Below are 27,695 nucleotides of genomic sequence, written 5' to 3'. Positions count from 1 at the left end.
AACTGTTTGATTGTGCTAGATTGAATTGCTATAAATGGTATTTCATATGCCATGCATTCACACTATGCATGTCTAGATATTTGGCCAATCAGATGGAGCCCTACTGCCCTAGATAATAAATTAAAGCAATTCATATTTTTCACATGCCTGCCCATGATCTTTCCTTCATAGAAAAAAAACTGTCTCTGTCCAATTTTGTGCCGCCACAGCCTGCTGACAAATTTCTAGTATAGTGGAAAGTGCTGGTGATCATGTTTGTCTCCTGCTTAATTCTATCTACAAGCAGCTGATTACTATCAAAGAATTGCATAGCTTTTCTCTCTCTTTCAGCTGACGTCTCTGACTCGCTACATTTTAATAATTGATTTTTTTTTTTTTAATGACGCCACAATATGAACAGTAATCGATAATTTTCTTAAATGAATCAAATCTCTCTTCGGAGCAGCATGCACATTCATCAGCCTGCCCCCTTACTCTTACGCTGACACACACGCACACACATCAACAAACACAAAAAAAGTGTCATTGGAAACATGCAAACGCAGTCTTGGCAAAAATAACTACAATTAAACGTACACGATGTATAGCGAGCCAGAGGAGATGGCGGAGCGCGCTAGTTTTATTGCTCGATTTGGTAAGCAGAGCACAGTGGGCTAGATAGAGAAACAGAAAGGAGCAGTACATTACAGACAGAGCTAGCTAAAACTGGGAAACATAACTTTTTTACGGTCCAAAAGACCTGAAATGATCACTGTTAAGAGACTTGGTGGAGCTGTGCATGGCTCCCTGGGTGTCTGCCTCGGACTTGGTGGCGCTGATGCCGGGCTGTGCGCCCTCTCCCTCGGGCTGTTGAGCTTTCCATGTTCCCTGTGTTCATAGCCAGATGGAATGTTTTCAATAAAACGTTGTTCGAATTGAAATAATGCTTTTCATTTTTTTCAGTGTCTGCATAGGCTATTCACTGTATGCAGTCAATGTAAGAAGCGAACCCAAAGCAGAAAGACTTAAACACGTATACTTAAGCATGTTTATTTGTCGCAAGTCATATGGTAATTTCCTACTGCATATTATATGTATAATTGGGTATTGTCTTCTTTATTGGCATACAATAGGAAATATCAAATTTTGTTTGATAATGGACAGTTTTCAAGTCACAATACTTGACATTCTAGTCAGGCAAATTCTCTATAATCCCACTAAGACCTGTTTTATACTAAGCTTTTGTACAGTAGCATTTTTTCCCCCATGCTATTACAAGGGGCAACAATAACATGTAAATTTTAACTAATGTTTTCCCTATGTATATTTGTGTGTAGTTTGACAGTAGGTGCTGTCATGTTTGCATAGCTATCACCACTGGCTAAGAGGTCCTATCCACTGTTTTGAATAGTCAAACTAAGTGGATCCAGGGCGGCTTAATGACCCACACACAAGCCTGTCAGCGCTCACACTGTGTAACCCTGCCGAAAGCCCATCACAAGCTCCAGCAGTACTTTGTATGTGCATGTCATCGTCTTCTCCGCTTTGAATAGAGACCACCGCTTGTATTTATATTCTGGCCCTTACATTTGAGTGCCATGGGGAAAATGTGACCAAACCTGAAACCTGAGATGACAGGGAAAGACTGCCAGTATATTGGTGAGATTCCTTCCTCTTTAAAGCAAGAAAGGAAAGGCCATAGTCACTTGAGCAAAAGAGTGGGCTGGCTGTCATGTGACTTCACACACACACTTGTTCTTCTCTTGGAAGCTAGGAGAGAAAGTCTGGGGGAGGGGTATGATTATTAATGCAATCAAAGGAGTGTATTTTATGTTTTCAATAAAGTCATGCTTTTGGCTTTGGGCTAGCCTTCCTTTCCCTTTTCTCCTCTCCTTTTTTAAATCTGACTCATACATTTCCCTGTATGAAAGCTGGTTGTGCAATTGTCCAAGGAACAAAACATACCTTTGTTAATGTATGCAACCTTTTTTTCTTAGTTTTTTTGTTTAAAAATTAAATCTGTTTGAGCTTGAGCATTATTTTCAGAGTTGCTTTTTCATTTTTTTTTGTTATGGTCATAGGATTGTGTTTCAAGAGTTTACAGTGAATCACATCAGAAGTTGTTCTTATTTGTGCTAGGTTCTCCAGCTCCTACTCTTTCTCTCTGATTTGGGTTTGTGCCAGTTTGCTTTCATTTTATTATAGCCAGTGTTTTCTATTCCTACCAACAATGCACCTCGTCGAGTAAGAGCACTGCATCATGGAATGTTTTACTAATCAATCATTTAAACTCTGTCAGTCGCATTGATGTTATGCCCTCTATCATCAGACTTTACCCACAGCAGGCAGCCACAAAGCGAGACCACACATATAAAATTGTACCCAGTTAAATGATAGTTCACCCAAACTCACATCTAGCTTTAAGAATGTTTTTAATGCTAGCCCAAGCCTGTTGGCATATTGACTATATGATGATACTTTACGTGGGTTTAAGATGAAGGGTTCCTCAGTACCTTACCTCTCCAAATGTATGATGTTTTCCATAACAAACTCGTCTCTCAGCCCCATCCAGTCGGTACCAGTCCAGCCTCTGAACCCACCACCCCACCTCCACACCGAACGCAACACCAAGCAGACATGTTGCTGAGCTAGCAGCTTGTTAGCTACCACAGGTTGACCACAGCAAAGGACACTGAAGAAACACTGCAGTGTGGAGGGAGGCAAGGAAGAGAAGTTGTCCGTGCACATTCCTCCTTAGAACATTATTGTTAGAGACCAGCGGTTACCCTTTATTTCTTCTGACGTGCCGTGTCGCTGTGCTCAGTACGGAGTAATGTAGACGTTACTCTGGACTGAAACTCTGTTGTGAAACTCCATACTGTAACTCAGGACGTTACTCCTACATTGGCAGACTGTCCTGCTAAAACTTGAACAAACATGAGGACGGTGTAACTTACCATTCAGAAATATCCCGTTGTAACCGACTGTAAATATGTGGCTGGTCTTCTATAGCTGCAAAACATAGCAACGTGACTTTCAGCTGTGTTTACCAGAGGGAGTGAATAAGAATCCAGAATGACACTGGTGATAGGCCTGGTCGTATGTCAAAGTGCAGTTGAAAACAGCCTGTTCTGTCTGTAGCTCCAGAGAGAGGCAGAAGAGAGGACATGGAAGTACACATTGCAGCAGTTTTTTTGACTTTATACAACTGATATATCATCTTAGGGGTACCGATACTTCAAATTAAATCACAGAATGGTGTAAAATATGGGCCCTTTAAAAGTTGACGTAAAGAACTTCAGATGATGGGCAGTAGACCCTCTCTCTCTCACACACACATGCTGAGTCTTAGTCTTAGACATGGTAACACCTTTTATACAAACCATTTATAATCCTATCATAACAGTATGGGGAGTTAAATCAATAACATGTTTATTTCTAGGTAAAATAAGAGGGCTGAAAATGTGTTTATTGTTCTACTTTTAGTAACACACAAGGTAGCTGTATTGTGTTATTGACAGTATGTAGCTTCCTTTTAGCTTTTAGGTAGTTTGACTTTTGTCCAGGAAATGCAAGGGTTTCACAATACATGTATTGCCCCTGGCTTCAAGTCCACTGATGTGGAAAGGTTTTTGTGTCACGCATGCAGCTCTGAAGTGTCCTGTAAAATGTTGTTTTTTTTCTGATGCCAGCCCTTCAGTCCTCCTGATCTGGGGCTTTAGTGGTCTGCATGATGTCACACAAATTGAAAGCCTACAAAGCAAAAGTATGTCAGGTATTTTGTTAATGTATGTGCCATTCTTCAAAGCATGTCGGTCTGGTACGGACGTTTCAGTGGCCAAAGGTCGATTTGACAATAATAATGAAACCTCTTTGGAACTATTTCACTGGATTTACGCCAAAAGGAAATGTAGTATTCGGGGAAAAGTAAAAGTAGAAAAGGTTGTTGCACTGCACTGCTTTATGTTTCCGTCAGATGGATTGTGTTCATAAACTGAGCAGAACATCATGATCAGAACTGTGTCAGCTTATGCATACAAATTCGTAGCCTCAGGATTTTGCTCCATTTTCAGTGGAGCAAAATGGGTTACGGAGCCTGAGGCTTTTCATTTTCAGTTCAGCCATTCTTCTTGAGACCGATAAGGATCTGAGATCCACCTACTCAGACATTGATTTAAAAAAAATCCAGTTTGTCAAATTGCCTCATTGCCTACTGTATGTCATTAGAAGAGTGCTCATTTGCACAGTGCTCATGACTGTACAGTGACATAGTTGTACACATAAAGAACTACCACCATTCTTCCCTTCATTGCAAGTTGCAAAACTAGTTGTTCGAGTTGGTACTTGTTCTGAGTGTAGCCATTTAAGTATTCCTGTCATTTAACCACAATGCTGGAGAGAGAGTGATCAAGTTACAACATTGACCAGCCAAGAAACGTGTGATTGATTGAAGCTACAGCATTGGTTTTTGGAGTTTTGTCCATTGGCGGTTTCCCTTTCAAAATGAATTGAAATGAATTATTTTTTTTCTTATCTTTAGAATCCTTTAAAAAAACATTTTTAAATGCCTAACAACAAACCGAAATTTTTGCGGAAACCTCAGCTACTTTCCATGGAAGACGATCAATGGTACTGCCCCACATGTGAAAGGCACACTTCTCTCTGTGACTACTGTGTTCATTGAGTAGCAGAGAGGCGAAACAGCAGTTTGTTATCCAGACAGAGGCTGTGCATAATGGGACAGACAAAAGCTGCTTTCAGACATGCACTGCAACCCTGAACTTTACTTGAAATTTCCTAGAGGAACCGCATGTGTGAGCGCAAATGTCTAAATTATTTGAACTGAACTTTAAAAAGGCTTCGCCCTCCCAGCTTCCTTGTGGCTGCCCACGGGTACGTGCCAAGTGGACACCCTGAGCACATGGGTTGTGTGAGCACATAGTACACTGTTGGTTGGGATGAAACTGCAGCTTCACTTCTTCCCCTCTTGCTTCTGTCTTGAGTTGTATCTATACTTGCTAAACCTTACAGTGTCAACATGTGACCCCATGTCTTTTAGCTGTCGTTTCTAGAGGTCTTACAATTCTCCAAATCATTGGTTCAGTTCAGACGCCGATCTTTGAGCCACAGTTTGGCTATGACCTGAATTAAATGTGCCTGAGGAATCAGCAGTATTAGGGTTATTATCCATCTTTGACTAAATAAACTAGCTTAAAATGTTACTGCAGGTGTGTTCACTTAAATATGGTTCAAATAACATAATCATGTGACACACACATTTGAAAGACAATAAAATTGATTTTTTATAATAAAAAAAAATTGCAGCCTTTCCTAACTTTAATATAATCATTGTATCATATACATTATGTCTAATTCTGAAATGAAAGTTATTTTGTTACAGTAATGCAGCTGCGGCAGGGCCTTGATGGTTGTGGTTAGATCATGGTTTTGCTTTACCTTGATACAAAATTAGAGAGGTTTTTGTTGCAGACAATTTGAGAAACTTTACATCCGCAGTAAACTATACCTTTAATGCAGTGACTTACTCGTTGGGCTATGTTTTTGTGACTATAAGGGCTCAGATATGCCAAGGATTTCAATAATTGATTCAATTCTGATTTTTGATTTCCCAGTTCAATTCTATATCGATTCAGGGAACAGATATCGCTGAGTCCCAATCTTTCTTGTCCATGTTAGATTCTCCGATGAATAATGCTGTAAATTGTACCGTAAAAGGTTCTAACCTTTACATTAAAAACCAACCACTAAGCAGCCACGTATACAGTATGTGTTGTTTTTACCCAACATGGCCAAAAAGTAGCAATGAGTTCCTTCAGGATGTGTAGCAGAGACTTTTGTCATTTAAAGTCAACAAGCCTGACTTGGTAAACAAATACTATGTATTAACAATGTATACATATCTTTTGTGAACTATTGACATCTCTACATTTTAAATCGAGTCAGTAGGTGGCGAGTGTAAATATGACATACCAAATGTAAACACCACTAATACCTTAGGAAAACATACTTTGCTGTGATTGTCTAACAAAGCTTGTGTGCAATCAACTACAGTGGTTGGGCCATACATTAAATAAATACAGTTTGTATCAGAAAATAACGCACCAAAACCTATGTGATGCTATGATTTACTGCCTCATTCACTGAAAAACACAAAAAGGTTATAGTGTTTTAATAAGGCATCTGAAGCCATCATATTTAAACCACTGCATGGTCATATGTCCTTGTATGGGAAAGTTGTGACAGGCTCGCTTATTATTGTGGAGAACTTCAATGCAAATTTCAACTCCAGTGGGTTCTGTTTTGGATCACACCTTTTTGTAGATTGTTTATCTGAATAGTTCCTTGTTGAAGGATTTCAGAGATATATATATAGTATTTCTAAAGTATTTCACTTTCATTTTGCATAAAAGATTGGCTTTTGCCAGCTCTGCACTCTATTCATAGTTTGTAATCTAAAATGCAACCAGACATGCCTTTTGTTGACTGTTGTAGTAAAACTTGTCTGACTGGATTGTTGGACAAAACAAGGATTCCAAAAAATGATGGCAGTTTTTCATTGTTTTCTTTTACTGATTTAACGATGAGATTCAATAATGAGAACTATGTATCAAGCATTATTAGTCAGTTTAAGCTTGGTTGGCTGTTTGGTTTATAACCTTTAATAATACTAATAATAATATAAACAATTTAAAAGCATTTGCATACTGAGCAAATTTCGTTGTCATTGTATTGGTATTGAAACTGTACCACACCAGGATGAAAACATTTCTCTATAAAATCTCATACCGATGCTAGCTAGACAGTGAGAGTAAAGATTCAAGGCATGGAGAGGATGTATATGTTGAGAATAGGACAAAGTGAGTGAGATTGGATGGGGCTTTTAAGAAATGTCCAGGAGCCATCCCCTTCTGTCCTCTCTTACTGCATCATCAGCCCCCTTGTTCCTGCCATCTTTGTGACCTGATTGTGTTTCATCTACATTTACCATGCATCACTTCCCCCCAGCACTTAGTTGGACCCTCACCCACCAACCAGACCAAATACGGGGGGAAACATTTGCACAATTTGTACTTACTATCATTTGGCAGTTGTGTTGTTAGACCAACGAATATCCAAAATTATATCTATTTAAAAAATGTCAACGTAAAATGCACAAGGTTTTTTTATCGGGAATATTCTGACAATATTTACTCAACCCCAAATTGCATTCATATATTTTATATTGAATAAATGCTAGTGCTAAAGTAGGGCTACAATAATGTTGTGAAGCAAGGTAATCTAGAGTAAGATATGCATTGACTTTGGACATCGCCAATAAGTTGCGGTTGTCTTAGGAAAAAGAGTGAATGGAAAGGATCATCATCAGCCAATAGAATCTCCTATACACGCCAAGACATTTAGATTATTCTTATAAACTTATTACACATTTGTTGATACTCAGCGGTAGACACTAGTGTTTAGAGTTAAGCTACTGAGACCAATACGAGATATGCCTCACTCAAAGTGAGCTACAGAAAGCACAGGAGTAGTATAATGGTTGTAAATATTGCAACGAGTTTTCTTCCTATGGATGGATGAACACGGAGAAGAAGAAATGAGGGGGCTTTTCTCCAGACAGAGTGCTTTTCTAAAAGCCATTCCAGTTGTCTTAGGACCCGTAAGTGTAGACCCATTGTAAGGTAGGAATAATGGTTGTATAGCCATCTGCAATATTACTATTCTGGCATTGACTTGTTTAAATCAGAAATGGATCCAGCGACTTCATTTTCACAAGTCAGGTTTCTCTTTCCTGAACTTGTATATATTCACAGCATCAGCCAGGGGATACAATTTTTAGGGACATGATTTTTTAACTTTCAGATTAATTGCTTCACACATCTTGTGCTGTGACCACAGCCACATTCTTTCACACAGCCTGCATTTTCAAACCAATGGCAGTGTTTGTTTAGAGTGTTTCAAAATGAAACCAGGCACAAACACAGTGATGCAAAGCACATGGCTGTCAAGGTATATCTGAAGTCCAACCACACTGCATAATCTCGGCAATAATGTGGTAGATTGTTTTGAAAGAAACATTATGCACTGATTTAAAACTAGGGATGTCACGAGAACCGATACCTACGATACCTTTCGATACTAAGATAACAAAACGATGCCGATGCCCAAGTTTTTGAAGTACCGTAGGCACCGTCAGCTTCGATGCCAGCAGCTGTTAGCAACTTAGCATTAGCATCGGTGCTACATTCAGAAAACCAAGACGGCTGCAGCGTTCGCCCCACCTCGACTTGTTTATTAAAAAGGCACAAAGAGTCGGGTATGGAAGTACTTTGCGTTTGACGCCGGGTTTACACCAAACACGGAAGCAACGCCGCCGCTCCGCGCTAATCCTCAGCGCGCCGGCACATGGTTGTTTACACCGGAGCTGAAGCGGCGCATGGGAGTGGATGGGAGCCAGCTGTTATTTAAGGCTTGGCGCTGCGCTCACGCATCGCTTTGGCGTCGCTTCAGCGTCCGGTGTAAACCCGGTGTGAGGCAGATGTATCATTCAATGCATAATGTGTCTCACAACAAAGCGTCACTCACATGCGTCCGCAACTACCGTACAACCCTCAGTATATGCGCAGCCCAATCACATTGAATTACCGTATATGACATTAACAACATCCAAATAATGCACTTTTTTTTACCGTGGTATTGAAATTGGCATCGAGAATCGTGTTATTTTACTGGTATTGGCACCGACTACTGAATTTTTGGTATCGTGACACCCCTATTTAAAACTAAGGCCCAATCCCGATGAAAATGGGATCGGGACCAAGTCTTACTTTCAATACCACATTTTCTACATAATCATATTCATGCTAAACAGTTCTGTGCAACATTTATATATATAACAGCTTTTACAGGTGTCAGGTTAGATTGCTGTTGCTTACCTTTTGGTCCCCTCTGTCCTTTTGTTGTATACCAATGGCTCACAAAGTCACCTGTCCAATGGCATCCTCAGTACACTCAGCTTATGGCACTCAGTTTTGATTACTAGCTAACTGCCGGAGCAAGGCCTACCTTAAATTAGACTGGCCTAGTTTTGTATGACAGGCCAGCCTCATCTCATGTCTCTTCATTTCTTATCCATACATTTGTCTGCTAACATGTGCCAGCCTGTCAGGATGTGCTGTGTAACTTTTAATTGTAATGCAGCTGATTGCATAGCTCAAAGCCTGGATGGACTCCAGTAAGTGCAATGATTGTAGCAGAAACCACAGAGCAAGAATATTTGTAAAGTGTGCGCACTGTCGCCACATCCGCTTAATGTTTTGACAACGGGAAGAGAGAAAGACAAGCACAGCTAGGGAAACACCCTTAAAAAGGAAACGCCTGCTTAGAAAGGCTGTGCTCTCGTATTAAGGCGGAGGCAGCATGCTGACACAGATGATCAATAGTTGACTCACTGCCACAGCCGGCTACTGGCTGACGTGCAACAAAGACCAGTCCCATCGATATCCTGCTGTACCCTTTATACTGTACTTTCCAAGAGTGGGAAATCAGCCACAAACTAAATGGCACTCTGAAGCACTAGAATATTAGGTCCTTCAGAAGTGAGTTGGAATGATGCAACCCTCATGAAGGCAAGGGGTGTGGCAGCTGGTGTCCAAGCAGGAGGCTGTACATTTTTAACCCCACCATCTCCACCCCAACTCTCAAATAATACTAGCTTGTGCTCAATACATGACTGTCTAGGTCCCACAGCTGGGCAATACATATAATAGGGTCTTCCCCACCATGATAACACTTGGGTGAAGCGCCTCTGTTATTTCACAGCGTCCTACGTGAATGACAATAAATTAATCTGAAGACTCTCTCTTATTTGTTTCCTTTGTGTATCTTGTTTCTTTGTCCCCTCCTCTGCCTGCCTGACAGAGGGCGGGGCTCAGCTCCTAACGATATCCACAAATGGAACAGAGAAGTAAGGCTGCAGTAGAGACGGTGAACCAGGTGAAGTTGAGGATATGTCATAAGTTGACTTGGTAAAAAAAAGTGGAAAAGTAACATCTCTGTCTTCTTTGTCCTCGATTATTAAAGACAACCATATTGCACTTGTTAAAATTGCGGCCAATTTAAAATGAAAGCTGTCTCTATGTAGCTTGGTAATCCTAGTTTCAATTCTTGTAAAATTGGATACTGGCAGAGACAATCAATCCCCCTTTCTCTATCAGTGGTTGCTGCAGGCAGTGAATAACAGCAGCAGCAGGGAAGGACAGGAAGAAGGACTAATTGTGGCTGATGTCCTACTCTCTGAGCTACACTTTGTATTTTGATGTCAGCAGTAGTATTTATTTTACTGATGTTTTAGTTTTCTTTCGTGAAATCTCGCTGCATTAAAGCATCGCCAGAAAATTCAGTTTTTACTTTCTTGAAGAACTTTGTAAAACACTTGTAGTGTCTCCTCTACCGCTGTTCTTAGCAGACAGCCAGATTCCCCAAATTCCTCACTGTTGCCATCGTAATCCAAATCTGTTCTCAAATATTGTACCACAAAAAGTAGCCCACAAATTGCGAAACGGTAATCCAAAATTATTCATCATGCATCACTTTTAGTTAAGAATTATTATATTTAATAATAATTATTCTCAGTAATGGACACTTATTGGTTTATATTTCAGAAATGTAAGGTCTAAAGCACAGGGCTTGTTCAAATCCAGGTTTAGCTGCTGTATCGCACACATGGTTTAAAGGGGTTGTACTTATTTAGTCATGGGTGTGTTTTGGTGACTGACAGCTCCCATTAATTTTAAAAGATGTAAATTTGCACCTTGATGCGTTATGGCTGCTTGATTATGGCAAAAATCATAACCATTATTATTTTGGTCAATATTGTAATAACGATTTTTAACACAATTACCCAATGACTTTGGAAACGTCACACATTTATTGAACTTTAAAGAAAAGTGTATATATGCTATAGTTTTTATCATAGACCGTGTTTGACTAACAACCAGGTATGATAATCTATATTTTGAAAGCACAAAGAAACCCAGGATGAAGTGTCCGTCTCCTGTGCCGTGTAAAAGGCTGGAAAGCTTACAGAGCCTTGCTCCCCTTCACCAAGGGGTTAATTAGCAGCTCTCCTCCCAATTGTCCTCTGCTTGTTCACTCTCATTAGTTTAATCTGACTCTGTCCTCCAGCTTGCCTCTCTTGCCGCTATCCTCTTGTGCACCAGAACATCTCACTACCTAGCCCACTCCTTATGTCATCAGGGTGGAGTCTCTCCTATACCTTGAAAATCTGCTGCCAAACCCCATTAAACCATACTTACTCATTATTGATATCCCCCAATACCTAATGCCCTACAGCTTTTCTTTTGCCCTTAATATTGTATTTCATTAAGCTATTTTCAGGTATCTCAATATTTAAAGGAATCTCTAAAATCAACTTTAAATTATTGATGCGATTAAGGTTTGTAGTAAGAATGATAGACATTTTTTCATCTTACTGTAAGTTGCACTTCTAAATTTATTTTAGATTGAATAGAATTAACCAGTGTAAAAGCTTTAAAATATAAACCTTTGCTTTCTACCATCCCAAAAAATGTTGTCCTTTTGTTTTTGTCTGCTCACATAATGTGCCCTGCATTAAGAAACATCGGACATCCGTATTTGCTGATTAAAGAGCTAATTTAGCCACTTCATGGCGCATGCACCATCATTGCTGTATAGGAAGGAATGAAACTCGCTAGTGTGTGTGGAGTCAAATTACACTTCCTCTCTCCTCACTGTGTTGTGCTCGAGATGTCGGAGCTGATAGGAGTGGCTGGAAAATGTGAAGTCTGCTCCCCTCCTCCTCTTGCTCCTCCCCCTCCTCCCCCACCATCTCTCTAAAAATAGCTGGCAGTAAGAGAAGGCAGTGAAGTCGAGGCTCTATCAGTTGGGCTGCCAGTGGTTTCAACACTCCCACCACCAGCACAAGAGAAAAATAGTCCTCTGAATCACACCTCTAATACTGATCACTAGTATTTATTTATGTTTTTGTCACGGATTATTTTTACATCTGTTGTAATTGTACCTGATGTATACATTTTAAGCGCTTTAGAGGCCATGTTATTTTTGAGTAGAGGCTTATGAGTATAAGAAAAGATTTATAATTTATACAAAGAATTTGGAAAATACAATTTTCCGAATGTTTTGTTATACACCTCACAGTAGAATGTTTCTGATTGGCTGCTTTGATCACCTTCTCAGTCCAGTTGTGTTAAAAATTAAAATGGCTGCAGTAGAAAAATTGAAAGATGCCAAGCCCTGTAAATGGAAAATTGTGCATTGCTTGAAGTTCAAGTATGACATTTATTTGGTCAACTAAAGCTGGAAGGCTATGTTTAAAAGGACACAATAAAAGTTTTTAGAAAAGTTGGAAACCGACTAAGGCCTGTGATAGGCTGGTTGCATACTCTGTCACATTGTCATTTGAAGCCAGGACAACTAGTGCTTGCTTGCAGACAGAATGGATACTTCTTGCATGTTGTGACCAAACAGTAAGGTATATGACTGCAGACTCCAACCCATTAATTGTTTGACAATGGTACAGCTCTATAGTGGGACCAGTTGTGATTGGGGAAGAGTTGGGCAAACGCTTACAATGTACACTAATGAACTGACATTATGAAACAGTATTTAACTGATCAACACTAATGCCTCAATATGCTATATATATATATATATATATATATATATATATATATATATATATATATATATATGACTATTCATACTACTATTTCTCTCCCATGCCTCACAATCACTATGGTGATTCATTCAAAATAAAAATGTTATATAATTATTCAAATAAGGTTAAAAAAATGGAATGAGAAACAAACTATACTTGATTTTTGGGGCCATTGCATGTTTTAAATGAGGATACTATCAAATCGATAAATATAGCTGCTTAGATTGCTGTAAAAGACTTGAGTGAGTTATTCATATGGTGCACGGTTTGAATCATCCTAGCCTAAATGATATAGGCCAGTGAAACCTTTTTTTAAATGTTCACATATTACATTTTGCTGGCTGGCCCATAAATCGGTTGGGGTTTATTGCCTGTTACACAGAGGGCTGTTACAGAGAAGACGAGAATTAGCCTGTGATATTACCATGAGACGTTTGTATCACCGAGATTATGGGGTTAAGGCGCCTTGCTTAGATGCAGACCCATTTATCAGCACTGGCCAATCAGGTGACAGGTAGCTACGGGGATGTCGGGCGCTTGAAGGATAAGGTGTTCATTCAGATGGTCTCAACACTCGTCAGCACAAAGAGTCTTTAGCGCAACTGAGAGAAACAGGGAGGTAAGGTTTGTTTGTAGTTCATATGGTACTGGATCGGACAGATGGGCAGTGATCTGGTTCCTGTAAACACATTTAGCTTTAAAAGATTGTGAGGGTAATCGATGGAGGCATTAAGGGAAGATGGTTCCTTCATTAACCGAACTGAATGTGGTCACTGAAATTATGAATCATCATGGGGCCAACTGTTTTCAGTGGAAAGTTTTAGCTGATAACTTGCACTGGCTTATATGGAGACTTGAAGTAGTAATGCCTGTGAAATTGACTACTTTCCTCAGTGTAAAGGATGCCTTTAATCCCGAAAGCTATACTTCATAATTGTTACACTTGTGTTCTTCTTTTTTTAGAAAATTTGTCTTCGGTCTATGGGGATAGAAAGTGTCAGGGCTAAGAGTGTCAACCAGAGGATTGGGGTCAGCGGGATAGCCACTGCTTTTAGGATCATCAGCAGGTTTTGTCTTAACCGGATTTTACTGGAGGAGCTGAATCAACTGTGTCCCAGGATTACAGGGATGACATTGGAGAAGAGTTTAGAGTCCAGAGGCCAGAGCATTGATAGCTTCGACAGACCCTACCCACCTGAGCTGTTTGGGGCTCCAGTAGTGCAACAAAACCAAAGCCAGCCTTTTGACCTGCCTCTCAACTTTCTTGTTATCTGGACTCTTAATCCTTGCTGAAATTAGTCAATAGCTGAGTATGTTTGAGTGGATTTTTGAAACCTGTTTTTTATATCATTTATTCTTTTCTGCGCTGTTGAGGAATGGTCATCAGCTGCTTAGTGTGGCAAGATGTTTACCCAAGGGTTTGCTCCTGTTCAGGGGAGAGAACCAATTCAACGTCTTCGTCAAAATGTTTATCTTAAGCCTAAGGTAGTGCTTGTTGCTAGGTAACGGTTTCAAGCTGGCAAGGACAAGTCTTGAGCTGTTTAGAAGGTGTTTGGCTATTTCGTGATCCACAGCGGAATTTTTGATGAAAATCATTCTGGAAGAATGAGCTAAAATTATCTTCACATTTTTCCGATGGCCTACATGTAATTTATTTGATATGCGACTATAATAATTCATTGTAAAGACAAACAGTATGAGATACCAGAATGTGCATTTTGTGTACATGAAGTGATACGTGTGTGATGTATGTTGAGCATTTCCTTTCTTGTCTCCAGATCAGCAAGAGTCTAGGCGGCGGAGCGAAGCACACCATTAGCAGAGGAAAATGAGTGAACTGGATCAGCTACGCCAGGAGGCTGAGCAGCTAAAGAACCAGATCAGAGTAAGTCCCTCACTGCCTCTTTTCAAATCGACAATTCAGTTTTGCGTTATTTCACACCGGTGTTGATGAAAACTTACTTTTCATTAAGACGATTATTTTGCTTCTTCTTCATTAATCACATAATTAAGATACAACAGTTAACTTTCGTTGTCTTTTCCACTTCAAACACAGGTTTGTTTTCATTACAATACCAAATCATGCAAGTACACCCTTTCAAAGAACAATTAACTTAATTCTAAAGAATATGTAGTCTGATATTTGAATATATCGTAAATAAAAAATAAAATAAAACCAAATATTACCAGGTCAATACATATAATGGGCTCTCTGGCTCTGCTAACACAAATAGCTCTACAATTAGTGTTTATTATTAAAGTGTAAAATCAGTTCAAGAGACTCTGACACGGTACAACCCCACAGCTGCTCCTGCTCCTCTGATCCTGAAACAGCATTGATATTCTGTTTGAATTGGCGGTACATAGTGGAAATCTTGTAGTCATACTTTTTGTCACCGTCCGCCACCTCTCCACAGTCATATCTGCTGTGTTAGTGTGTGTGAGTAGGGGTTGGGACAGCCCAGGGCCTGTATGTGTGAGTTTTAACTCCGGAGAGGAGAGGAGATGAGGAAGCAACTCGTTTCGATCAAATACAGAGACAGTCCAGCTAGATGTTAGGTGCACTGGTGCAGCCAAGGAAATGTTTTAGTCACACTTACAGATTTTTGGTCTCATGTGCAACCAAAATGGTCGCACTCTGGAGCCTTGCCAAAGTCAGCTTTGGGATTCCATCATGAGCCACTGAACTTCTCTTCACATTTGTTTTATGAATTGTTGCAGTGTTACATTAAAGTAATCTGCAAATGCCTGTACATGATTCCATTGACATCTCTAATATGATATGCAACAAAGAGGAATACTTAGCTAGGGTTACGGGTTAGGGTGAAAATGATTTAATGGTGATATGATGCAGATCCCACTGGACTTTCGACTACAACATGATATCAGCCTGTTTGGGAGCTTGTTGTACATGGAGATAAGTGAAATTGATCAGTATCGTAATTCAAATAGAAGAACCACTACCAAAATGTAACTTTTTCAGTAGTTTGTGCCATTGAAACAATTTGGTTTATTGGTTGATCATAACGTTTTCAGGTTTTGATTCAATGTTAAGATTTTGAACCTGTCTGTTGTGTTTCAGGATGCCAGGAAAGCGTGTGCAGATGCTACCCTTTCTCAGGTAAGACATATATTTTTGGCATGATCCTAACTCATTGTGTATTCTTTCATTATGATAAGATGAAACATAGAATATGTTAAAACCAAGTTGTTATGTTAGGTTGGGAAGTGAAACATCCGTTGAAGCCTGCATTTCTTACATTTTTGTCAACTTTAAATCTTGAACAAAAAGATGTATCAGCACATCAATGTTTGAATGCATACAGCCGATTTATTGTGGTTCACCTTTTTCCCTTCTGGTTTTGACCTTGTTTAGATCACATCTAGCATCGACCCTGTTGGCCGAATTCAGATGCGCACTAGACGGACATTGAGGGGGCATCTGGCTAAAATCTATGCCATGCACTGGGGCACTGACTCGAGGTAATTTCATTCAACTCTATTCTGCCCATCTCATCCCAGCAACCCATCTCCCTTTGCCCTAAATGCAGGATAGTGATATAAAACCGTGCTTGACTGTCTTTGCCCTGTTACTTTTGCTGAGGGTCCTCGTCCATCCACAATAGCGCTCTTTGACATTGAATTACAGTTTTTTTTGTTGACATGTGTCCAAAATCGTCTGATTAACATATACTCAGTGCTCCAATATATTTGTACTCATGCAAAAAAGGTGAAGATAGCTGAAAGCACATTAGGCATTCACCAGTTACTCTTTGAGTGTGTTGTGTGTCTATATCTGCTGTTTGTGTGCATTGGGGGTGGGGTATGTGGGTAGGGAAAATACTCAAAATGGAGTCAGCCTTTGTCAGAGTTGTGTCTCCGCTGATTGCCAAGGCAGATGAAGCAACACTCCTCACTTCACGTAAAGCTCTTTTCCCTGGAGTTGTATACACCTCTCACCTCAGCAACCATCAACTTAATCACTGTGTTGCCTGGTGTGTGTCAGTCCACAGAGAGGCCTTTCCAAACTGCCATGTCGCCTCCTCATTCTCTGTCATATACCTAAGAAAAAATTGTGCCACTTTTTTTCAACTTACTGGCTTGTTTGTTTCTTCTGTTATTCTTTCGCCTCAGAGGAGTAGGGGTGTTTATTAGACTACCCGCTGAGATTCAGCCACCCAGAAAGAAGGTCACACAAAGATGTTTTGACCCTTCATGTTGTCTGGGAAGTCAGATATTTTTAGCCACAGCGGAGACACAACTTAATTTGGACTTGGATGTGTTTCCACTTTGAGAAAGAACCCCATCAGTTAGTTCCACTTTCCCACAATAGCCAATCGCATAATATTGAGGGAGGACCCCACAACTAAACAAATATATATCTTAAAATGTGTGTATGACACTGATTGTAGTTGTTGTATGATAGTTAAACTGTTTATTGTTGGTTGCCCAAACTTACTTTTTTAAGGTCATGTTGTCAAATGACTGAACTATCGATTGAATTAATCTTTTTAGCATGACATCCCCTTTGCGAACAGCTCGCAGAGTATTGCTCCAGACATTAATGTAGGGTCTAATCTAAGTTTACTTAAAAGCTGCAAAAGATGAAACTTGATTTGCTTCTATACTGGAATTTCCAGCACAAACCTTTCTCTCAGTGGCCTATTATCCTTCTAAAGTGAGTACATGTGAGCGAGGTTCCTGGCAGCCTGGTAGTTAAGATGTGCGTAGTCCCACCAGACATTGGTGTGTTCACTCCTTCTTTTTCCTTTGTGCATTGGGACCGTTACTGTGGTTACTCTTGTTGGATTCACCCAGATAGTGTAGCCACAGGTACCTGAGAGTCTAATCTAGAAAGCAAAAACAGGGGTTGTAATGATCCCTGTAAGAGTAAATGCATATATTGTGCAGTGTTTCCTGAATGTTTGAGGCAAATAAATATTGAAAGGTGGGAAAAAAAGCTCTTAAAAGTAATTTGTGTGCCTCAGCTCTCTGGATCACTTGTTTTCAGGATTAGCACTCTCCATCTTATGTAATATTGTGATGTTGATGCACCATCAGCTTTGAAATAAAGCTGTTTACCAAAACACATCCATAACAGAATAAGATGAAAAACTTGTTTGTTTTGTCTAATATAGTGAAGTGGACACTAACTGCATGCTGTCATTGTTTTTTGCTGTTTCAAACTGAGATGAAACTTTTCCTGAGGTTTGAATGAACTAGTCATCTGAAATATATAATTTGAGCTGTCTTGTCTTTCTTTTCATCAGGCTTTTGGTCAGCGCCTCTCAGGATGGCAAACTTATTATCTGGGACAGCTACACCACAAACAAGGTAAGATAGAAAACACATCCCAATGAACTGAAACAACTGCGGTGGCCTGCAATGTGTGTATGCTTTTCTTTCACTTAAATAGGAAAGATGCTGCATGCATGGTGTGTGTGTGTAATTTAATTGGTCAGCTTGTCCAACGGAAGATGGTTCTGTAATCGACAAGCCAGTTTAGGTTTAAATTATTATAATGTTAAAATCAATCGAAATCTTTTACCAAACACAAATTTGCGCTGGTACGAGTAACACATTGAAAAAAGTGAAACCCACTGGAGATACAAGATTTGACTTTATATGGTCTAAACATTGCAAGTGTGTATTGATTGTAGTGTATTGTGGATGATTTCACCATATTTCCACTTGGTTTGGTAAATTGTTCTCTGTTGAACCATAATTTTAACAGTTCATCAGAATGAACCATTACTCCCACATTCCTGGCGGCTGGTTTTAGTTTGATTAAATGCCGTCTTCAGTATAGAACAAGTTTGACTGTGCCAGGTAATGCTATTTATAGTGGCCATTGTGCCCTTGAAAGGTTAAGTTAATATTGCGGACAGACTTTGTCACATGTCCTCACCTCTCTCTCCCATCTGTCACTGCATACTATCTAATATTAAATCTTCCTCCTCTCTTCCAGGTCCACGCCATCCCGTTGCGCTCCTCCTGGGTGATGACGTGCGCCTATGCCCCCTCTGGGAACTACGTCGCCTGTGGAGGCCTGGACAACATCTGCTCCATCTACAACCTGAAGACCCGTGAGGGAAATGTGCGTGTCAGCCGTGAGCTGGCTGGGCACACAGGTAAACTGCACACATCCATTAGAACGAGCCTCTTTCATCAGTCACAGGATTTTTTACCGATATATTCAATATCTTCTAAGTTTCCCCCAGAAGTCTCCAGTTCAAAAAGATTCTGTAAATCATGGGGCAATAAATCACATCTTTTGATCCTTGTTTCACAGAGTTTTGTTTAATTAATGCTCAATCCAGAAAGTTTATGAGAATACAGAATAAACTAAACTAATATCAAAATATCAGGAGGCAATGTCCGGCTTCAGGCATCACAGACTGGAGAGGAGGGTCCTAAGTTAGCAGCAACAAAAACTCAAGCCCCAATCCTCCATTGAGGAAACCTGTTTTCTCCAGATTGGTCACTCAAACATAAAGATGTTTAGGAAGTTTGTTTGAATTTTTATTTGATTGATTTCATAAACTAATGTTAAGTGTCCCCTAAGATCTGCACACTTTATCTTGGTCGTTGAAAGTAAGAAGTACTTTTAGTTTCAGTTTGATCATGTGCACTGAGACAAGACAGGTACACCAGAGTTACAAAATGGCACGACGGAGCGTTCAACCTGTATGTAGCTTGCATTTCACACTTTCTACATGTCTTTCTTTGGGTGTAGACGAGACCAAATAACAGCTGATTTGGGAAAAATAGTGATTTTAGCTTTTGTCAGGTAATAAGAATGGGACACATTACCCGGGCCAATGAGAGCATTTAACTGTCATTTTAATTTTAAGTCCTCCTCCAGACAACCAGTCAAATATAAGCAGCTCCATTATTAGCTGATCTGCAGTGTGTTCTTTTTTTCCCCATTGTCAACCCCATGTGCTTGTGTAACCTTGATTATTTTCACATCTAAAAGATGCCAGTCACATGGTGCGTCTGTCTCTTTATAAAACAGGAGCTGGTTGAGCCGTAGCCCAGCTCACACTAATGAAAGTGTTGAGGCTGTAGACAAGGAGCATTCATCTGATCAGTGTCACATGATGCAGGAAGTGTGTCAGCATTTTAGTTCTAGTTCCCTCACTCTGGGGGGGGGGGGGGGGGGGGGGGGGCGTTCATACTCTCAGCCTGCTAGTAAAAGATGAACCATGGAAGCAAGAAAGGAATTAGATGTCTTACAGCTGTTTTCTGTTTCTGCCAGCGAGTTAGTCGATTCATCTCCACCACATTTAGAGAAACAGAGCGAGTGATGATGTTTTGGAGAAATATTTCTCTCTCTGTGCAGACGGGGAGGAAATTAAGCCTGTGCCTCTTAATATTACAGAAAAGCTGGTCCATCGTCAATGTGTTTGATTCTTTACAGGTTACCTGTCCTGCTGTCGCTTCCTGGATGACAACCAGATTGTCACCAGCTCTGGAGACACCACCTGGTGAGTTGTGATACTGCACCCAGTTCAGTTTGCGATAACACCACCACATATTTGGACCCCAGAAATTACTCTTTAACAGTGTTTTGTCCTAAATTTTGGCGCTGTAAGCTCCGGTGCTTATCAGCCCATTTTTTGATTTAAGAGCACCCCAAAAGACTCTTCTGGTGCTATATTTTAGGTGTCAATTATATCTTAACCACAGAAGTTAGATGAGTAGATGAGCTTAAAACATTATTCTGGCCCTGATATAATAATATAACATGGATTTTATGAGAGCATTTTAAAAGAATTGCCCTTTTTAGATTTTTAAACCTTTTTGAAAAAGAAGTGTGTCGTGGAGGTTAACAGCTCCAGCTAAATAGTGTTGATATAAGTCAATACTTCCCTTAATTTGAAATTACCCGTATGTATTAAGGTTGTGATGTTGTTTGAGGTGAAGCACAGGGCGCAGTTTCACACACATACCCACGCCTTCTTTATTTAAGCAGGTGGGAAAAGGAATTAACACAGATTGACAGACGTGTTAAATGACAGGCAATCTGTTGAAACCAATGGAAATATTTGAGCTGCCCTTGATAGATTTTTGGCTGTATGTGTGACTACTATGGTCGCACATTCTGGTGTCGTTAAATGTAGTATTATTTGCATGTCTATTATTATTTATGTTAATCATCCCATTGTAGGTTTCTATGGTTGTCAACAATATTTATTGAAACATATCAGCAATATCAGCTAACATTGTCTGCCATAGAGATACCTTTTTACCTTGTTCAAGAACATTTTAAACCCCAAATGTTGTAACCTCCTGGATTAGAATGACTTAATAGAGTTTCAGTTTCCCTCTTGAATGAATCCAGTGTGGAATTTTTATGTGTCCGCTGAAATTTGATGATGTTTGTTTTGTTTTCCTCCAGCGCTCTGTGGGACATTGAGACTGGTCAGCAGACAACTACATTTGCTGGTCACACTGGTGATGTCATGAGTCTCTCTCTGGCACCCGACACCAGGCTGTTTGTGTCTGGAGCTTGCGATGCCTCTGCCAAGCTCTGGGACATCAGAGAAGGAATGTGCCGACAGACCTTCACTGGCCACGAGTCGGACATCAACGCCATCTGCGTAAGGCCACACACATATGCTCAAGCTCACACAAATCAAGGTCTCAAGTTTCTAGACATACAAGACACATCCAAATCCAGTCTGTTAGAGTAACTACGTAGGTTCTTGAGGGCATGTCCAAGTAAATCATAAGTTTTAAAAACAAATAGTAAATAAAAATCCAGATTGTTTGAGTCAGGTATTGAAGCGTGTTCCACTGCATTTCAGTGTTTTCTCTTTTTCTTGCATAGCTGACACCAAATTCCTTATTTGAATTCAAGTTTTCTGCAGAAAAATGTTACATATGAGTTCATAGTAGTGTTTACTAGAGAATTGTTTCTGAAATACTAATTCATGTACTTAAAATTAAATAATACCTTTAAAATAACCTCAGGATAATAACTACAATCACAGTGTGTGCAATATTCTACAGACACTTTAAGGTTAAGTATTTATATGCGATGACATGCAAGTATTGACAACTAAAACATCTACCCTGACCTTTGTTGCAGTTCTTCCCCAATGGCAACGCCTTTGCCACGGGCTCAGACGATGCTACCTGCCGACTGTTTGACCTGCGTGCTGACCAGGAGCTGATGATTTATTCACATGACAACATCATCTGCGGTATCACCTCCGTGGCATTCTCAAAGAGTGGCCGTCTACTGCTGGCCGGCTACGACGATTTCAACTGCAACGTCTGGGACACTTTGAAGGCCGACCGTGCAGGTAAGCCACCACACAGGGCTGAAGAGCCGAGCTAAAGGAATGTGCTGACCTGACAGACTTCTCCATAGCACATCAAAAACATATATATGATAGAACCTTGATATGAGACATGTTTTAGGTGAATTAGCCTCATCTCAAACAAAAATCCACCCTCCTTCAAACTAACAAAAATATGAAATTATTTTAACTTGCTTCATGACAGTGCTAACACGTTCATCTTACTGCTTAACCAACAGTAATCACAATTTTCACTGTCAGCTAAGAATTGTGGACTAGGTGTCTGGGTAGAAACAGAGGTCATACGGTAATTGACCACGGTTTCATTCTCATCCTACCACAGTCTTTTTTGATCAAAGTTAAGCGATGCCTTAAGAAGATATATGCTTTACTACTTTAATATATGCAACTTTAATATTATACAATGGTGAACAGTTTAGAATAGTTCGCTGTAGAGCTGTTTTTAATGTCATTAAAGTTTAGAAATTTCCAAACTAATTTCTGAGAAGTAAACTGAGCATTACCCATCAGGGAAACGATGCAAGAAATTCTTTCAAGACCCTGAATATGCAACAGGATACAGCCGACCAGCAGGAAGTCTGTGGAGTCTCTGAAGGAGCTGCAGGGCTCCATGGCTGCGATCGGAGAGACACTCACAAAACAACTCTTGCCTTGCAGCTTCACAAGTTGCCGCTTTATGCCTCTTTAAAAAACTCACATGACATGTGGACGACTGCTTGCTCGAAGGCAACTCTGAGAAACACTGGAAAATAGAGTGGAGGAAACTTTAGTGATGTGATTACACAGAAGTTAGCTTCTTGGTGCTCGTACTAAGTAGAGATTTAGTTGCAAATCAAACATCACGCATTAAGCAGAAAGCACAACTCCAGCCCCGTTCTCTCAGCACCAGACCTGCAAGGCTTGTGAATGTAGAGGTTAACATCTTGAATTCAGACCCCAATCCACATGTATGCGCCTGGACTGGAAAATGTGTATACTAGCAGAATGCTGTATAGCGCCAAATCAAGGAGCAGCATTATAGAGAAACCCAACAGGTCCCACAGTAAGCATACACCCCAGAACCATGAAACTTGGCAAAATTAAATTTAAGTTTTGTAGAGAAGAATTGTCCTGGCCCTTTTCACTTTGATTAAAAGAAAAAAATGCAACAACCTTGATTCGATTCTAGCAAAAAAAAATGTATGTAACTTTTTCTATTTACAGAGTGCAGTGAGTAAAAGTTATTGACTGATAAAGATGCAGCAGCAGGGCCGAGGAATTTGTGTGTTGTATACACTAAATATACATTTTATACATTATTGACACACTAAGGATTTTCTTAATTGGTTGTTGTAGCCATATTTTCATGTAGAACGTCTAGCTGACATCATAGCAAACTTGGGACTTCTTTTTGTGCCACACACAACTCTAATAACATCACTTGCGTTGACCTTTTACCAAATAGCAGATGGTCACTCGCGGAATAAATACACAGGTGATGGTTGTATGAATTTGTCTTAGCTGTATTGTACGATACATTTTGGTAGTTTTGTTTTCGGTGTCTTCAGATGTGACAGTGCAAACTACAGCAGACTAGATGAGGGCCGTCCTCTGTACAAGTGACAACCCTAATTTTTTAACAAACCAATCTACTTCTCTAGAGTCCAATTTTGACACAGGAGTTTGTAAATGTTTATTTCAAGAGAGAGAATGAAAGGCATGAATATACATCTGGGAGAACAGCAAGCGTCACCTGCTCCAGCAGTGAGGAGCCCCTGTGGAGACATGAATTCTTTACAGCTATTGACTGCTTTGTGGGATAGGGATCAGAGGAGGCCTGCATCTGAGCTACCTATTTCAAATACAGTACAAACACATACACACTCACTTTATCTATCAGCGGGTGGATATAGATTATCAGCACATTGGGTCAATATAAGAATGGAATAACTGTTCAAAAGCTTCTATGGTGCCATGTGACTCTTTTTGATTTTAAACAAACAACTAAAACATGTAATCCTGGTCATTGTCAGAACTCTTGGTGTCCTGATCCTGCCTCACAAAGTCTATATTTCCCTCATGTTTCCACAAACAAAACATTGATATAGAAATGCTTATTTATTTTAATTCTTCATTTGTGTGTGTTATGGAAATCCTGTCATTCGGTTTCCTCAGCTGTAACTAACCTAGCATGTATCCTTAGAACAGAGCAGAGTTGTCGCTGTTACTCAGACTCTGCTGTCTCTGTAGGTGTCCTGGCCGGTCACGATAACCGGGTGAGCTGCTTGGGTGTGACTGACGACGGCATGGCAGTGGCAACAGGGTCCTGGGACAGCTTCCTCAAGATCTGGAACTAGAGTCTGAAGGTGAGTGAGCCGGGAGGAAGGTTTTATGGTGAGCAACAGCGGCCGGCTGTCAGAGAAACGGTTTCAGCACGGAGCCTCAAATAGAGTTTTCATTTACTGCCATCTAGGGGTTGGGAATGAAGGTGCAACCATTTATTCTTGAAGTGAAACCAAACCCAAAGCATATTGTTACTGCACATGTAGTGGAAATATATTACCTGAGCGGCCTTGTGATGAATTTCACTGGATTTTAAGTGGTTTTGATGCAGTTAGATGTTTTTCTTTTAATTTGCAGTGACAGTTTCTGTCTGATCTTTTCTCAAATCACAGAATAACTTGACACTGGAGATAAAATTCTAAATTTTCAACATGACTGAAATAAATATACAAGCATTTTCCTACAGTTTGTGAATATGTGTAAGGTTTATTCACATATGGACAACCTTAACTGAGTTTTCCCGATAACAGGCACATGCACAGTAACAAATCTGGTAGCTAGCCCAGTCAATGTAACCCAACCCCAAAAATTGTTTCAGAATTATTGTCTCAATCAAGCTTGACTGCAAACATGATCAATGCACGATTGAACAGTTTTACAGTTGTATAAATTATATATGCTGAATAATTGTAATAATATTTTAATTGTTTTTTTTCCTTTGCTTTTCCAGGTGGCATCCGGACTCCAAATTTGAGTGGAAGACCATTCCAACATCACAATGTTCAATTTTATTGCATATCCAATCTTTTCAAAAAAACACCATGATACTGACTCCAAACACCCCAAAAACTATCAAGGGCAAAAATTCTCTATCTCTCTCTATATCTCTCTCTCTCTCTATCTATCTATCTATCTATCTATCTATCTATCTATCTATCTATCTATCTATCTATCTCTCTCTCTCTCCTTCTCATTTAAAAGAGCACAATTGTCTGTCACTCATTCAGCTACAAAAAAACAAACAAAAAAAGTGGAGGAATTAAGTGGTTTCAAAATGGAATGGAGGGGGAAATTGTGCATTCCTCCCATGACAATGGTCTGATATTGTAGTAAGTGAAAAAACTAACTTCCCACCACTGCTGCCGCCACCAAGCAAACATGCCCTGCGTCCTCATTATACACAGGTCAGGTCTGAGTGAAGGTTATTACATGACAGTGATCTAACTCTTTATAGCTTTTTGTCCATGGTTATTTTTGTTTGTTGTTTTCATGATTATTTTTTGTTAAAGAGGCGTAGATCAGTGAACTGTCAGTTAATGTTTAAAATAAGGATCAAAGCTTTGTTTTATTTCTTAGTCTTTACACATTTTAGAGAATGTTTTAAGTTGAAAAGTAAAAGAACCTCCAGATCATGTCATTTTAAATCCAGCTTTATCCCACTGGAGAACAAAGCGAGAGAATTGAGCTTCAACAGGGAGTCCTCAAGCCACTTCTGGCCCTTCTGTATATTTAGTCCCATGATACTTTTACTGTTTCTTTTTTCCAGTGTAGTCCACAAATCTTTGTTTGCACAAAAATTAAACTTTGCATATATAGAATAATGTCTAAAGGAAAAAAAATTAACTAACCAAGCACATGCTGTTTATGATAATGAATGCTCGTTTTTAAAACTAAAAACTACAAAAAAAAAAATACAAACCATTTTAACCATTCTTACACCTTTTTGTCTGGCGACAGTGAAGAATAATTAAATGAAGATTAACCCATCGGATCATAATCCACCCTGCCCCCTTATTCATTTTTTTTCTCCCTTGATTTAGTTTAGTTTTCCTGGTTTCTGTTGCCCGTGGTTGAGACCGGTGATGTGATTTGGTCGGGTCGGTAGTACCTCCACTTTCGCCCGGTTGCAATCCGGACGTTTCTCTTTTAACAGAGGTGCCCATTCCGTGCTTGGAAATGCAGTTACTACTCTGTGAATGACATGTTGTATAAATCAATGTTTGAAAATAATGATATTGAAACTTTTTAAGTTAAAAACGAGAAAAAAAAGATTTTGGTTGTCTGCCATGGGTGGGTTATCTCTTAGAATCGCATGCTGTAGAATTGCTTAAAAAGGTGCATATGAAATTGAGTCCTTAGATGTTTTTCTTTAAGAAAATAACCTGTTGAATATATCAATACAATGGTATTTATATTTTTCTTTTGTTGATTTTTTTTTTTTTTTTCTTTCCTTTTTCTTTTTTTGGCTACTCCGTGCATACATGATTCAACTAAAATGTCAAAGCTATGCACTTGAGAAGCAAACCCTGCAACATAAACGGTTACTTGGTCCATACTTGGGAGGGATTCCACAAATTAAGAAGTAACGTCAATGTTAAATTGTACACACATGCATACGTACATTCATTCACCTTAAACATACACAATCTCAAATGGAACAAATAAATTTTCATTCCTACTGTAGCAAACAAAATTCCACTTACAAGAAAAACATTTTATAACAGGTTTTTTTCTGTCCTTTAATAAAAAAAATAAAAAAAATCTTGCAGCAATTGAATGGCAGAATTTTCTGTTGTTCCCTTCTCCTTGTAAACAGAGACGCTCTTTCTTTAGCAGTAGTGACATTTTTTTCCATTCTGTTTTTTCTCTGGGACATTCTGTACAAAAAATGTGCTGTAATTGTGCGTTAGGCCTGGAGTTGGCAAAAAATAAAACAAAATAAAAAATATTAAAATTTTATTAAAATTCCCTTTCCTTTTCTCTCTTTCTCCATCAAATAACTGTAGAGCTCTGCACCCCCACTGTTCCCTTTTCACCTTTTGTATTTAATTTTAAAGTCAGTCAGTGTACAACCGAAAGCTGGATGCAAGATAGAAACTATATTAAAATGTACTGTTATTTAAGATGTAATAAAAAGCAGTTTGAGATGACCTACTGTGTTGAGTGTGATTCACTTAGAGCGGTTCCCACTGAAGCTAGAATGTTGCAGACTGTTTCCTTGTAATTATGTTCAAGTCAAATAAACAATTTCTTATCCACCGTTGAATCAGCCTGACTCCTCTGTGCAGTCATTCGCAATGTTTCCCTTTGCGCTAAGGTCGCCATGAAGCATCTAGATGTCTAGAGATGTCTATTTTCTCTGCCAGGACAGAGACTCAGGCCAGTGACCGTGTTAATGCTGAACCCTGTCAAACCCAGTGTATCTGGATTAATGTTCTTCAGTTGGAAATCATCCACTGCCTTTTCCGCCCTCTAATTAAGACAGGCACTAAGGGAAATTTTAATAATTAAACCAAATTTATATTTATGGAGAGTTGATGGTACCATACTCTTTATGGAAAGAATTGACTTATTTGCTTTTTTCTAAACTTCACATTTAATTA

The 27,695-nt window shown here is 39.5% G+C and overlaps 1 protein-coding gene across 1 annotated transcript in view; it reads left to right on the top strand.

Annotated features, from left to right (window-relative positions):
* Positions 1-27,358, top strand: part of LOC133004727 (guanine nucleotide-binding protein G(I)/G(S)/G(T) subunit beta-1) — a 35,958-nt gene extending 8,600 nt beyond the window's left edge. Inside the window, exons 2-11 of the mRNA XM_061074228.1 lie at positions 14,497-14,603; positions 15,801-15,839; positions 16,095-16,201; positions 17,989-18,052; positions 18,687-18,849; positions 20,142-20,208; positions 21,123-21,324; positions 21,816-22,032; positions 24,280-24,395; positions 25,043-27,358. Of these exons, the coding sequence (XP_060930211.1) occupies positions 14,547-14,603; positions 15,801-15,839; positions 16,095-16,201; positions 17,989-18,052; positions 18,687-18,849; positions 20,142-20,208; positions 21,123-21,324; positions 21,816-22,032; positions 24,280-24,386 (1,023 nt within the window). The 5' untranslated portion in view covers positions 14,497-14,546 and the 3' untranslated portion in view covers positions 24,387-24,395; positions 25,043-27,358. The remainder of the gene's footprint in view (positions 1-14,496; positions 14,604-15,800; positions 15,840-16,094; positions 16,202-17,988; positions 18,053-18,686; positions 18,850-20,141; positions 20,209-21,122; positions 21,325-21,815; positions 22,033-24,279; positions 24,396-25,042) is intronic.
* Positions 27,359-27,695: the final 337 nt, after the last annotated feature.

Source organism: Limanda limanda, chromosome 7 (genome assembly GCF_963576545.1).
Source record: "Limanda limanda chromosome 7, fLimLim1.1, whole genome shotgun sequence".
In the NCBI taxonomy this organism is placed as follows: domain Eukaryota; kingdom Metazoa; phylum Chordata; class Actinopteri; order Pleuronectiformes; family Pleuronectidae; genus Limanda; species Limanda limanda.
Note: the sequence above shows the minus strand (reverse complement) of the source record. Positions and strands in the feature narration are given on the sequence as shown.